Source organism: Semicossyphus pulcher, unplaced genomic scaffold, assembly GCF_022749685.1.
Source record: "Semicossyphus pulcher isolate SPU_LCO1_2020_fin unplaced genomic scaffold, fSemPul1.0.p SCAF_11, whole genome shotgun sequence".
In the NCBI taxonomy this organism is placed as follows: Eukaryota; Metazoa; Chordata; class Actinopteri; order Labriformes; family Labridae; genus Semicossyphus; species Semicossyphus pulcher.
In genome coordinates, this window is record NW_027211615.1 from 22,799,532 (window position 1) to 22,812,655 (window position 13,124).

At 43.0% G+C, this 13,124-nt stretch overlaps 1 protein-coding gene across 1 annotated transcript in view; it reads left to right on the forward strand.

Annotated features, from left to right (window-relative positions):
• Nucleotides 1–1,584: 1,584 nt before the first annotated feature.
• The window catches only part of LOC138585310 (kinesin-like protein KIF13B), a 39,684-nt gene continuing 28,144 nt past the window's right edge, over nt 1,585–13,124 (forward strand). Inside the window, exons 1-16 of the mRNA XM_069657597.1 lie at nt 1,585–1,597; nt 1,710–1,767; nt 2,762–2,854; nt 4,762–4,942; nt 5,064–5,151; nt 5,300–5,434; nt 5,593–5,705; nt 5,938–6,049; nt 6,251–6,463; nt 6,562–6,672; nt 7,572–7,706; nt 7,811–7,941; nt 9,075–9,161; nt 9,302–9,492; nt 11,473–11,704; nt 11,817–11,979. Coding sequence (XP_069513698.1) covers nt 1,740–1,767; nt 2,762–2,854; nt 4,762–4,942; nt 5,064–5,151; nt 5,300–5,434; nt 5,593–5,705; nt 5,938–6,049; nt 6,251–6,463; nt 6,562–6,672; nt 7,572–7,706; nt 7,811–7,941; nt 9,075–9,161; nt 9,302–9,492; nt 11,473–11,704; nt 11,817–11,979 — 2,013 coding nt within the window. The 5' untranslated portion in view covers nt 1,585–1,597; nt 1,710–1,739. The remainder of the gene's footprint in view (nt 1,598–1,709; nt 1,768–2,761; nt 2,855–4,761; nt 4,943–5,063; nt 5,152–5,299; nt 5,435–5,592; nt 5,706–5,937; nt 6,050–6,250; nt 6,464–6,561; nt 6,673–7,571; nt 7,707–7,810; nt 7,942–9,074; nt 9,162–9,301; nt 9,493–11,472; nt 11,705–11,816; nt 11,980–13,124) is intronic.

Consider the following 13,124-nt stretch of genomic DNA (forward strand, 5'->3'; position numbering starts at 1 on the left):
AGTAAAAGTGAAAATATTGGCGTCAAAATTTTGAATAATACAAACTCCAACACTTAACTTTGTTTAAATGCCTTTAAGCGTATGTTTATTACACAAACAAACAAAAAGCGCAGGGAGTTCCCAGGGTCAGCAGCATCTCTTATAAAGTTAACTGAACATTTAAATAAATAAATAAATAACTTCCTGAAGTTTTATAAAGTAAATAAAACAAAGTTAAATAAAATTTGCAAAGAAATGAACTTTTTCTCCTCTCCGCCGTGTGTGTGAGCACTCTGCACTCTTATCGGCCGTCGGATAAAAAAACAAACAACAAAAAAAAACAAAAAAACAAAGAAAAGGCCGATAATCGGTCTATCCCTACAAATGAATATTGGATTGTTGTTTGTATTGATACTTTATATTAAAAGACATGCTTACATGTACTGACACTTTGCATGTCCAACAAGAAATGTAGCTGTCTACAGAACATCTTGCTCGGCAGCCAGTAACTGGTAAATAGTTAAACCAGTTATTCTCCTCTCGCCTAGCTTCATTTAATGAATTGTAAGAGGAGGCCCAGAGGCATGAAACTATTGTGCAAGAAAAAAAAAAGCACAAACTTGACATGTTTTTTAATCGTATCTAATCTTGTTTATTTATAAAGCTGTTCCAGTTAAACTCCCATCTTACATTTGCACGTCGATTGTGCAGAGTTCTGACTGTAGTTACCGTCTGAGATCTCAGGATGTGGTCTTCATGCCTGCTCCGAGCATAAGGACCGAACTGGGAAAGAAAGCTTTTATGTTCTCTGCTCCCATCACTTGGAATAGCCTTCAAAATGACTGGAAGCTTAGAGGATTGGTCCCGCTGCCTGATGTTAAAGCTCGTATAAGTACAGTGGTGGACAACTTGATTGTGCGTATGCATTATAATGTTTTGACACATGTATGTATAGCCTATCCTCTGTGTGGCTGATGTGTTGTGTCTGTAATTTTTATGCTGCTGTCTTGGCCAGGTGTCCCTTGAAAATGAGATCATTGATCTCAGTGGGACTTACCTGGTAAAAAAAAGGGTTAAAAAAAAAAAAAAAATCCCAGAGCATAAAGCAGCTAACTAAATTTAGCTCATAACCCCAATGTTGGGAACCACTGGCCTAGAGGTTAGATAAGCAGCCCTTTCACCAAAGGGTCGAAGGTCAAAGACTAATGAAACTGGCTGGGAAAATGCTTGTGGAAAAAAATAAAGCTTACCATTTAACATCCATCTGTTCAGCTTGAAGGTTTGAGTGTGTTAAACTGTGTGACAGTGAGGTGAGAGGTTTGCTGAATCAGCACTCAGCTGACTTGAAAGGGTTAATAAAAAAAGGCCTCGGGTTTGTTTTGAATCTCGTAGTAGTAATTCTTACCTGGCCCACAGTGAGTGTTGCCATGTGATCAATATTTCACATGTTCCTGCCTGGGCAAGGACCCTTGCTGTGTTTTCTTTGGTGTGTAAATCCACAGGCCTGTGACATTGTGATCATGTCAGTTGGTTAACATGTTCATATTTATTGTAACAACAGTTGGTGACTGATACTTTTACTCTTTTTCTCTCTGTTGCCATCAGGAGTCAGCCGAAGGTGAGTATTTAATTAAAATCTGAATAAATTCTATTTTAAAGTAACACAAAGTATCCATGCATCAGTTGTTATCAATTCAAATCCACTGTTGCTCCTTGTGTGTTTTCTCCAGGCTTTTGCCTATGATTACTGCTTCTGGTCCATGGATGAATCCCAAAAGGAGTTTGCAGGTTAGTAGCCTGCCACAGTGTCAGTGGGTTTTGTACTATGCTTGATTTGGTGCAGGCTTTTTTTAGCTTGTGTGTAACTTTACCGCGTGTTAAACTTACCTCTCTGAACACTAGGGATGCACGATATTATCGGTTATCGGTATCAGCCGATATTGGCTTAAAAATTAATTATCGGATATCGGCCAACACGCCGATATCCGCCGATATAATTAACCGATAAAATAATGGGCTGCTGCATACTTGATTAAATGCCCGACCTCGGCGCAATGTCCCCGGCGCGAAGAAGACCTGTGCGTCGCAGCGTGATGACGTCACGTGTGTCTACCTGCAGCATGAGAGAGTTAGAAGCCAAAATGTCGGTGGTGTGGAAGTTTTTCAAAGTGTCTGAAATAGAAAGCAAAACTGCTATTTGCAACGACTGCTCAGCTTGGGTGATGCGAGGAGGAGCCAAGGCAAAGTCTTTCAACACTACAAACTTGATTAACCATCTCAAGACCCGTCACCCCGACCGTTGTAACAAATGTGATAAGTGTATCACCATTATACTGTACGCTAATTCCAATACAGAAGAGGGTTGATGATCTCGAAATATCAGTATCGGTATCGGTAATCGGCTAAATGAGTTGTAAAATATCGGCATATTGGATATCGGCAAAAAATCTAATATCGTGCATCCCTACTGAACACTAAGGTGCTCAGGGAGCAGGATAAAAACATGTAACTTGTTTTCCTCCAGATGAGTGCTTCTGTCATGTGTATTATAATGGGGTAGAACTAAACCGTTTCCAGGGGGCTTCTTAACAATGTGATTGTTATTATTAGCTTCGCAGCCTGCGTCAGAACTATTGAATCTGAACAAGCCTGTCTATTGGCTGTGAGCCTGCTGGGTGTTTTTCTCTGAAGCTTTGTTACTAAAGTTATCTTTAAATGTAATCTATGTATATCAGTCCTTTGACGTTTTATAATGTGTGTTTTCTGATTTCTGTCTGTGTAGGTCAGGATGTAGTGTTCCAGTGCCTTGGGGAGAGTTTGTTGGACAATGCCTTCATGGGCTACAATGCCTGCATCTTTGCTTATGGACAGACAGGTAACATTTAAACCTGCCAGTTTTCTTTTCCATTTCTGTTTAGAGTTTCTCCCCGTCTTTTCATATTGTAAGCTGCCGTGCCGAAAGTTATTCCATTGTTTTTGATATCAGAGTCCTGACTAATGAAACAATGCTCAGAAAGAAGTTTCTTAAAGGAGCAGTTCTCCCCTGGAAAAAGCCACTGTCAGTCAAAGCTGGTGTTCTCTGTAATCAATAGAAGCAATAATATTTGAAATTGGCGCCATAGCTGTGGAGAAAGTTGTACAAACAGCTCGTGGTTTTGACTGTTCTACATTCCTACAACACCCAGCATGCATTGCGCCCCTCCCTTTGACAGGAACGGCCCAGCTAGAGACGCTGGAGTGAAATACTACCGTTTTCGCTGCAGGCAACGGCTCAGAGCGGTACAGAATCTGAAATATGACGAGAACATACCGGTGGATCGTCTAAAAAATCTTCAGGTCTGCAGTCGACATTTCAAACCTGACGATTTTGAAAGAGACACGACATCGGAGGCGGGCGTCCTAGATTGAGGAAGTGTAGTTTAGCGAGCTCCCTGGCGTTTTACGTAGTCTGTTGGATGTTTTCCAGGGCCCATTGGAGAAGCGGATAGCGTCCTCCAAAGGCACAGAGGGAAATTGCATGTTTTTTCTAGCTTAATAGCATGATAGGACTGAGGTTAAAAAATCTGCACACTGGCCAATTAAGTACAATTAGCTACACATGCACAGATTAACACAATGATCGTGTTATATAACTGAATACACACTTTATACTTATTTAATCGAAGTAAATCATGTATCCAAAAGTGCCCAGCCTTTATGTATTATTATGTATTCATGTAATTATTGTTGTGAGTTTGCTTTAATTGAGGTACAAGGGAAGTTAGCAACAAAGGACTCTCCCAAGTGAAGGTTCTCTCAGCCACAAGGTGGAAAATAAGTTTCTGAGGGCTGTTAATTTAACCTTGTTGGATTTGGATGACAGAAGAAAAGGTGTTGCGGCACATCAATTTATTTATAGTCTAGAGTACAGCTTTCTTTTCAGACTCATAAGCAGAACTAGATGTTCACATTTACTGTATAATTAAGCTTTTTTATGTCCTCCTTTTAACTCTCGGCTGCAAATCACTGAAAATTGTCGTTTCTTGACCGAAGCTTAAACATAAAAAGAGAACATTTTTAAATTACCCTTTTGTTTTTACTAAAGGTACAATAAGTAGGATTTTTCTTACATTTTGTCAACAACACATTCAAACTGGGCCCCTCCTCCTGGGCTCTTCGTCACCAGAAGCTCACCCTCACTCTCTCGTGTGAGAACACGCCCACCCTGCCGAGCCAACACCGACAGCATCACGGTTACCTTTGCGCTAGCATGCTAACAACTGGTTACCTTTGCGCTAGCATGCTAACAGCTGGTTACCTTCGCGCTAGCATGCCAACAGCTGGTTACCTTTGCGCTAGTTGGGGCCCAGTTGCTAATTTGAACCACTCCTTCACTCACCTATACGCTGTGATTGGCTCAGGGAACCACAACAGCGCCCCTCTTGAAAACGTCCCTTGCAAAGCAAAACAACAGAATGGATGCAGAGGGAAGGGTCTGCGCACACACTCACCAACACACATGCATAGAGGCCCATAAGTGAAGATTTATATTTGTAAAAGTCTATATTTATTTTTCTAGGAAAATCCTACTTATTATACCTTTAATACCCTTGACTGTTTTTATGTTAAATGGGGCCTTTATAAGCAGCTTATGAAGCTTTATTCATCGCACTGTGTTTACAGACTTCATCAGCGAATAAAAGTGAATCTCTATTTCCTTCATCGTTACTATTTCCTCCTGCATTTCTTGTTTTGTTTTCCGATTGATATTTCGATCTGTACATTACTTCTGTGTGTCTCTAGGCTCTGGGAAGTCGTACACCATGATGGGCTCTGCAGAACATCCCGGTCTGATCCCCCGGCTCTGCAGCTCCCTGTTCAGCAGGACTGTGCGGGAAGCCCGAGAGGGAGAGAGCTTTACCGTGGAGGTCTCCTTCATGGAGATTTACAACGAGAAGGTCCGAGACCTGCTCGACCCTAAAGGGTGAGGAACGGGAATCACGTTCATGTCACAGTTCTTACATTTCTGTATTTTGAAGTATTCAGTTCATACTCTTTACCATCAACATGAGACTGAAGGATTAATAACTGTCTCCTCTCTGTAGAAACCGACAAGCACTGAGAGTGAGAGAGCACAAAGTCTTCGGGCCTTATGTTGACGGCCTCTCTCGCCTCGCGGTGGCTAGCTACAAGGTACTTGTAAAATACTTGACGAACCATATTTAATATGTCTGTTTTTCTTTTGCTGTTATCACTTTGTGTTGCCGGGGGAAACGAGGTATTTCATAAAGCACGGGTACAGACGAGACTTGTTTGTTTGTGGCGTCTGTGTCTCTGACAGGACATAGAGTCTCTGATGTCGGAGGGAAATAAATCTCGCACAGTGGCAGCCACAAATATGAATGAAGAGAGCAGCAGATCTCACGCTGTGTTCAACATCATCCTCACACACACACTCATGGACCTCCAGTCTGGGGTAAGACTCAATCAAGCACACACACTATAACTATTGATAATTAACAGGGTGTACAAACTTTATGTTGCTTGTTGACCTTCTGAAGCTGTGAAAATTTTCAGTCCGCGATAATAACTGTGTTCTCTATGTTTGTATATGTCGTTGTGTTTCTGCTTTAGACTAGCGGAGAGAAAGTGAGCAAACTGAGTCTGGTAGATCTCGCTGGCAGCGAGCGCGCGGCGAAGACTGGAGCAGCGGGGGAGCGGCTGAAAGAAGGGAGCAACATCAATAAGTGAGTCAAAGAGAAGAAATATGTGGTACGACAGTGCTGTGGCACGACCCAAGATGTGATTGGGTTTGTTTTCTGTCTGCAGTCACTTTTGATTTATTATAGATTCACATATTTATACTGCAGCAGTGAGTGAGCTTATTTTATCAGCTTAGATAGCCTGATGATTTCTCCCTCCACTTTATTTACTTCCCTCTTGATTCCCTGCATCATCCACACTCTGTGTCTCCTCCAGGTCTCTCAGCACCCTGGGTTTAGTCATCTCGGCCTTGGCTGACCAGGGGGCGGGAAAGAACAAGAACAAGTTTGTTCCCTACAGAGACTCTGTGCTCACCTGGCTGCTCAAGGTACAAAAACAATAACCCTTGTGAATACAGTTTTAACTACCGACAAACAGGAGGATGATTTCTGTGTATCTTCAGCTGCATGGAAACAATTTCACAGCTATAATGCTTATTTCCAGTAGCTCTGTTCAATTGGAAAAATGCTTCTATTGCCAACTTTCTGTGTTTAATTAAGACATTTAAATAATTGTGTTAAATGTGCAGGACAGCCTGGGAGGGAACAGCCGCACGGCCATGGTCGCCACCATCAGCCCTGCTGCAGACAACTACGACGAGACGCTGTCCACTCTGCGTTACGCCGACAGGGCCAAGAGCATCGTCAACCATGCCGTGGTCAACGAAGACCCCAACGCCAGGATCATCCGAGAGCTCCGGGAGGAGGTGGAGAAGCTGAGGGAGCAGCTCACCGAGGCTGAGGTGCAGATTACTTCAGAGCTGCTTTTGGCCTTTACAAGCTCTGTAAATAACGACAGTGTAATCTGTGGAGAGTGTAACGCAGCTTCTGTCACTCTCAGTCTATGAAGGCTCCCGAGTTAAAGGATCGGCTGGAGGAGTCCGAGAAACTGATCCAAGAAATGACGGTCTCCTGGGAGGAGAAGCTAAGGAAGACTGAGGCTATCGCTCAGGTAACAAACAAACACAGTTTCTACAACGGTTTCCAAACTCAGATATTTGAAACGTGAACTGCTGTCAGTTGTTTTTCTTCTCTTCTTTCAGTGTGACTTAATTTAAACGCAAGTTATTCAGAGTTTTATTCAGTAAGGAAGATATTTTCACACTATTCACAGCTCCCTCTCTTTTGACTCTTGCATTGCTTACATCAAGCAGCAAGAAAAAGGATGAGCAGTTGAATAATATACATATTAAATAGGGATAGACCGATTATCGGCCGGGCTGATTATCGGCGCCGATATTCGGCATTTTGACGCATATCGGCATTTAAAACTGGGTTATTTTGGCTCTGATGCGGCCGCACCTCTCTGTCTGCAGTCACTACTCTGTCTCCAGCATTGTCCCACCCACAGCACTGATTGGTTACACGCAGAGCCATGGCACGGGTAACAGCCAATCAGCAGCGAAAGCTGTGCATGCAGAGTGCTCACACACACGACGGAGAGGAGAAAAAGTTCATTTCTTTGCAAATCTTATTTAACTTTGTTTTATTTACTTTATAAAACTTCAGGAAGTTATTTATTTATTTATTTAAATTTTCAGTTAACTTTATAAGAGATGCTGCTGACCCTGGGAACTCCCTGCGCTTTTTGTTTGTTTGTTTAATAAACATATGCTTAAAGGCATTTAAACAAAGTTAAGTGTTAGAGTTTGTATTATTCAAAATTTTGACGCCAATATTTTCACTTTTATTGCAAATGAATATCGGCACCAAATATCGGTTATCGGCCTCCTTGACTACTAATAATCAGTATCGGCCCTGAAAAAACCATATCGGTCTATCTCTAAATATATATATCTATATATATATATAGATATATATATATCTATCTAAAATATGTGTCTCCTGTAGGAGCGTCAGAGGCAGCTGGAGAATCTTGGCATTTCCCTTCAGTCTTCTGGAATCCGAGTGGTGGATGACAAGTGTTTCCTGGTCAACCTTAATGCTGACCCTGCCCTCAACGAGCTGCTAGTCTACTATCTAAAGGTACCAAAAAACACACCTATCGTCCTGTGCTGTTTACAGTACATGTACACAATGTCTTCAGTGGTGCCTCATGCAGCTGCCTCTCCTCTATGTCCCATGTCTAGGAGCACACCCGTGTCGGCTCGGCCAACTCGCAGGACATCCAGCTGTGCGGGATGGCCATCCAAGCAGAACATTGTGTCATAGACGTGACAGAGGGCAGCGGTGTTGTGCTCAGTCCTCACCGCAACGCTCGGTATGTAGTCATCCTGAATCAACAATAAAGCCATGTTTGCTCACCGCTTAACCGCAGAGAGGGCCTATCAGTGAACAGCTGAATGTTCTGTGAGCCCTACACTGTGTAAGGTCAGAACGCCTGACATTAGATAATAAATGTACTTTGTTGAGCAACAACAAGGTTTTTTAATGACACCCGATAATCTTAGAAACTTTACATTTGTAGTAGTTCAACTTTAACTGATAAAATGGATCAAACAACAGCATACCCCTCAGCTACCATTGTAGCTTATCGTTTTGGCTTCGCACCGCTGTGCAGCAGAGTCTGTCGGCAACCTGCAAGACCGTTCACGTTACGCCCCCCGCTACAAGTTTCTGTTACAAGAAACGCCCCCTTCTTTCTTAAAGGTCACGACCCTCCGAGGGCATCGTATAAAACACAGAACTTACATAAAGAAAGTAGAATAAATGTTGACGGATTCATCAAATCCTCATTTTTATTAGTATACAGTAACTAATTATTGTCAGGCGAGCCGTTTCCCATCCTCCAGGATCCTTGCATTAATGATTTCACCCACCTCGTCCTCACTGCCAACCGAATCGTGTTAAAGCAGCTGAAACCTTCAGTTTGAACTTTAAACTCCTCTGGCTGGTTCCCTTCCATCCTCATCATCTTTGAATTTCCCCTCTGCGTCCTCCCTTCGCCTGACTCCTGTGACGAATTGCTCTTGCTCTTTCGTTTCCTCATACTGCTTTGCCAGCTCCCTCCACCTTCATCATCAGTCTCCGTGATAGATGCAACAAAACGTGTGTTTCATTAATTAATAGTCAGAAACGGCCGAACTTGAAGCAAACTCTGCGTTCTTTCAATCCTCCCTCCACGCTGGCGGCCTGCCACTCCGCCTTCCTGCTTTGACATCTCGCGTGGTTATGTGTTTTGATCAGCTTCAAAGAAGGGGGCGTGTCTTGAATGGTCTTGCAGGCCGCAGACACGCCCATCTCCCGCTGTGTCCAACTGTTGTGGTTCAGTCTCAAGGCTCTGATGAATATGTAGCTGTGTTCCTGTTAGATTTGTACGTAGGGAACTGTTTAATACAAACTTTGCTATAATAGCTTCATATGGTGAACACAGTATAAATCCTTCATTGGTAGAACATGTGTGAACGGCGCTGCAGTCACCAGCCCAGTCCAGCTTCATCACGGAGACCGCATCCTGTGGGGAAACAACCACTTCTTCAGGTTTGTGTTGCCTCTGAATCTCGATCCGTGTGGTGTTTCATTTCATAACATTTAAATGTTATTGCCACATCGCTTCCTTTTTTTTTCTTTGCTGCATCACCCTTCCTCTTTCTCACATACTTACTCATGCACATTCACAGGATCAACCTGCCCAGGTACATGGTCCACGCAGGAGCTGAGGACGAAGAGAGCGGCGCCGCGATGAAGACTTGTTTGAGCACCGACCGGCTGGAGGTGGACTTTGATGCATCCAGCGACGTGTCGAGCGAGCTGAGCTTCAGCTATGAGTTTGCGCAAACTGAAGTCATGATGAAAGGCATGGGCAACAACGGTAAGTCAGCCTCAAATTACAAACAATGGTAGAAGAGCACTCAGTCAAGCAATACAATGAACATGTGTTTATGTATCATATGTACATAATGAGTGCTCTGCGATATGGCCAAAATCTTATATCATGATATAGGATTTTTCATATCTTGTTTATCATGTTTTCTGGTAATTTAACAAATGATTAGTCCATTAGAAATAACCACTATTTTCGAATAATCCTGTGTGAATTAAATACTCCACAAATACAAAGTACTGAGTTTCCCTTTTCTGCACGTTAATGTCCGTGTTAATAAACAGCGCCTCCCTCTACGGTTCGCTGCAGGTTCACTCCCACATGCATGGATCAAAACGTAAAGCGTCGTCAAAATGATGTAAAGCAGTTCAGCCGCTGGTTTTGTGACATCACGATTGAGACAATCATAGAAAAACACATACAATAGACATTTTCATATTTTTTAAACAATATATATTATCAAATTGCCCAGCTGTATAATTTGTACAGTAAAGCTCAGAAAAATAAAAAACAATGAGAATGTAAATGTATAGCTACGCTTTATATGGACTTCAAAAATACGATTTAAAGCTCCTGTGAGGAACTCAGTTTGTGTTGATTTTGGCGCCCCCTGTGGACAAAGCCGATTTTGTCCTGTACATGCTTAAGTGGTGTTTTTTAACAAAAAATCTCATCCTGCTTTCTTTAACAGTCATATGTATCACTCACTTTAAATGTTCGCCCTGGAAAATGTAAACAAAGGCAGCGTGCAGGTAATCGCTTCGTCTGACACCTACCCCCCCGCCAGCAGTTTCAGGCATTAAAAATAACTATATCGAAATAATCAACGTTGTCACTGATGGTCTGGTTTGCTTTTGTAGCTCATCAGTTTTAATTTCAGTCCGTTTCCAAACCAGCGAAAAACTCCTCACAGGAGCTTTAAATATATTAATATTGTATTGTTCATCCAGGCACCTGTAAACTGGTCTTCTGTACCGTTTAAAGTCTGTTCATAGTCCAGACTCCAGAGTGAATAAATACTGCTCGTGTTTATAGTTTGTTTAGAAGATCTAAAAACTTACTTAGTTGACATGTGATGGAAAATCTCTAAACACAAAGTATCTTTTTTGACCTCTTCACTCTTCAAAATCATGTCTGTTGGACGTGTCATTAAAGGGGTCATGGAAAAAACAAATGTGTTACATACGCTGACCCAGGCTCAGGTGTTCTCAAAGGTGTAAAAGCTCTGGTAGGTTTAAATCAGACACGTCTTAGTGTAAAACGGTAACGCTAACACATTAGCATTAAAAGTGCTAATATGGTATAATGCTGTTTAGCAGGTATAATGTCCTTATCTGGGCCTGTTAGCATGCTAACATTGTCCATGCTACAGTAATGGCATCATCGTTAGCACTGCAGGTAACAGACATATTAACATTTTGCCTTGAGCATGGACATTGTTTGTTCAAACGACTCACAAAAACTAGTGTGTGTGTGTGTGTGTGTGTGTGCGCGTTTGTGTGCGCGTGTGTGAAGCATGGCAAAGAGAGGAACAAGTAACCCAGTACAACAATGTGGCTCATTGTTTACTTTTTAATAGTTTACAGACGACAATGGAGCTCTATGGCACAGAGGAACAATGTATTTTAGGCTGGTAACACACAATACTTGTTAAACAGGAGTGGCTGTTATTATTTACGGAAAAATAGAGAATAGCTTTATCCTTGAAAACCGGAGTAGGCATCTTTATTGTCCACTCACGTTGCGGTCCTTCTTTGACCTCAAAGCAAAGCACTCGGTGTAATAAACAAAGGAAATAAAATAAAACAAAGGTTAACCAGTCAAGTTTTACAGCTCTGTGGAAGGACAGAGTCCCTGAAGTTACTCCAAACTGTTTATGCAGTATAATTAAAAAAATTAGACCCATAATATATGTGATAAGATTCTTTAGACTCACTCTCTTTTCTCCTCCCTCCTCCTCCTCCTCAGACCCCTTGCAGTCTGTGTTACAGACCCTGGAGAGGCAGCACGAGGAGGAGAAGCGCTGCGCCCTGGAACGACAGAGGCTGATGTATGAACAGGAGCTTCAGCAGCTCCGCCGACGGCTTACTCCTGAGAAACCCTCCCAACTCCTGGACCCGACCGGCCTGCTGCCCGGTGGAGCTGCCACTGGAATGTCACCCACCTCCCACAAACGCATGCGGCGCTGGAGCGAGGACAGGTGATGCACGACAGGGCAATGTGAAACCTTTACCGATCCCTATGGAGTCTTTATAGGTGAAAAAGACTTTAAAAAAAATCTTTGAAAAATATGTATTGTTTTTGTTGTTCAGAGAGGCAATGATGACTCGCAGCCTGCGGCGCCTGAGGGAGCAGATAGTACGGGCCAACCTGCTGGCACAGGAGGCTGGCTTCATAGCTGAGGAGCTCAACAAGAGAACAGAGTACTTGGTTACTCTGCAGATACCTGCTGCCAACCTGGATGCCAACAGAAAGGTAGTATGTCTGCGAGTAGGTGTGTGTGCGTGTGCTAGAGGTCTTCAGGGGTTCAAAATTTGGTGCCGGAAGAGACCCGGAAATGTGCAATCTGGAAGCGAACCAGACCCGTCTTTTATTTGAAAGCTGGGACCTGTGCAGAACCGAGATATGTCGGACTCGAGCGGGCCGGGCAAAACAGACCCGATCAACACGACTTCACAGCTGATTGCTTTTAACAAGTTACCATTAGTCAGTTGTCAAAAGAAACCTCACCTGTGACGCAGCTTTCTCCACTGTGCCTGGCCGTGCATATAATCCATCCTCTGCCAAGAGAGTTCATAAAACACATCCAGGTTTCCTGTTATCCATGTCGTGTTGATAAAAACTTCTTACAGTCTTCCCAGATCCACCCGGGTATTACCAAAGACTGTATATGTAGATGGACGACACGACAGCTCCCTAAAAGTGAAGCCAAACCCTCTCTATCGCCCCCTGCTGACTGGCTGCAGTATAGGTCATAAAGCCCGCCTCCTCCATGTTAACAGATGGGACATGAGTCAAACTATAAAATCAAAATACACGCCCAATACATTTTTCTCAAACATGGTTTCTGTCATTATAGTTAGTTCTTATCATGCTGATTTAAGTTTATTTTTAATTAGTTATTTGATGCTGTAAAAAGGATGATTGACAGCTCTGTTGACCAATTCGGCTCCTGCAGCCGATCTGTTCCTGATTAGCAGAGTAGAGGAGGAACGGTGAGAGGAGACATAACTAAAACAATCACTACAGTCACTGAAGTTTACATACCTGTGAACGTTAACCTCAGACCAACACAAGAAGCTGTTCTGCTGTTAAACACGCCAGCATGCGGGATCCTTGCTGTTTTTCGTTCAGTGTGCGTTTGGGTTAGCGGAAGTGGCTACCGCAGCTCCACCCGCCGATCTCTACTGCGCAGACTCTGGCTCCAAATGACGTCACCATCTCAAGATGGCAGCGCCCGTCACGGGGGCTTTTACGGCATCAATTTCGTACAATGGGAGCAGATGGAGACGCGTCGTCCATCTATATATACAGTCATTGGGTATTACACATGATGTTGAACAGACCCATAACGGAAGATTATAGAACGAGTCCCGACCTGGACCCGTTTGCCCACGTTA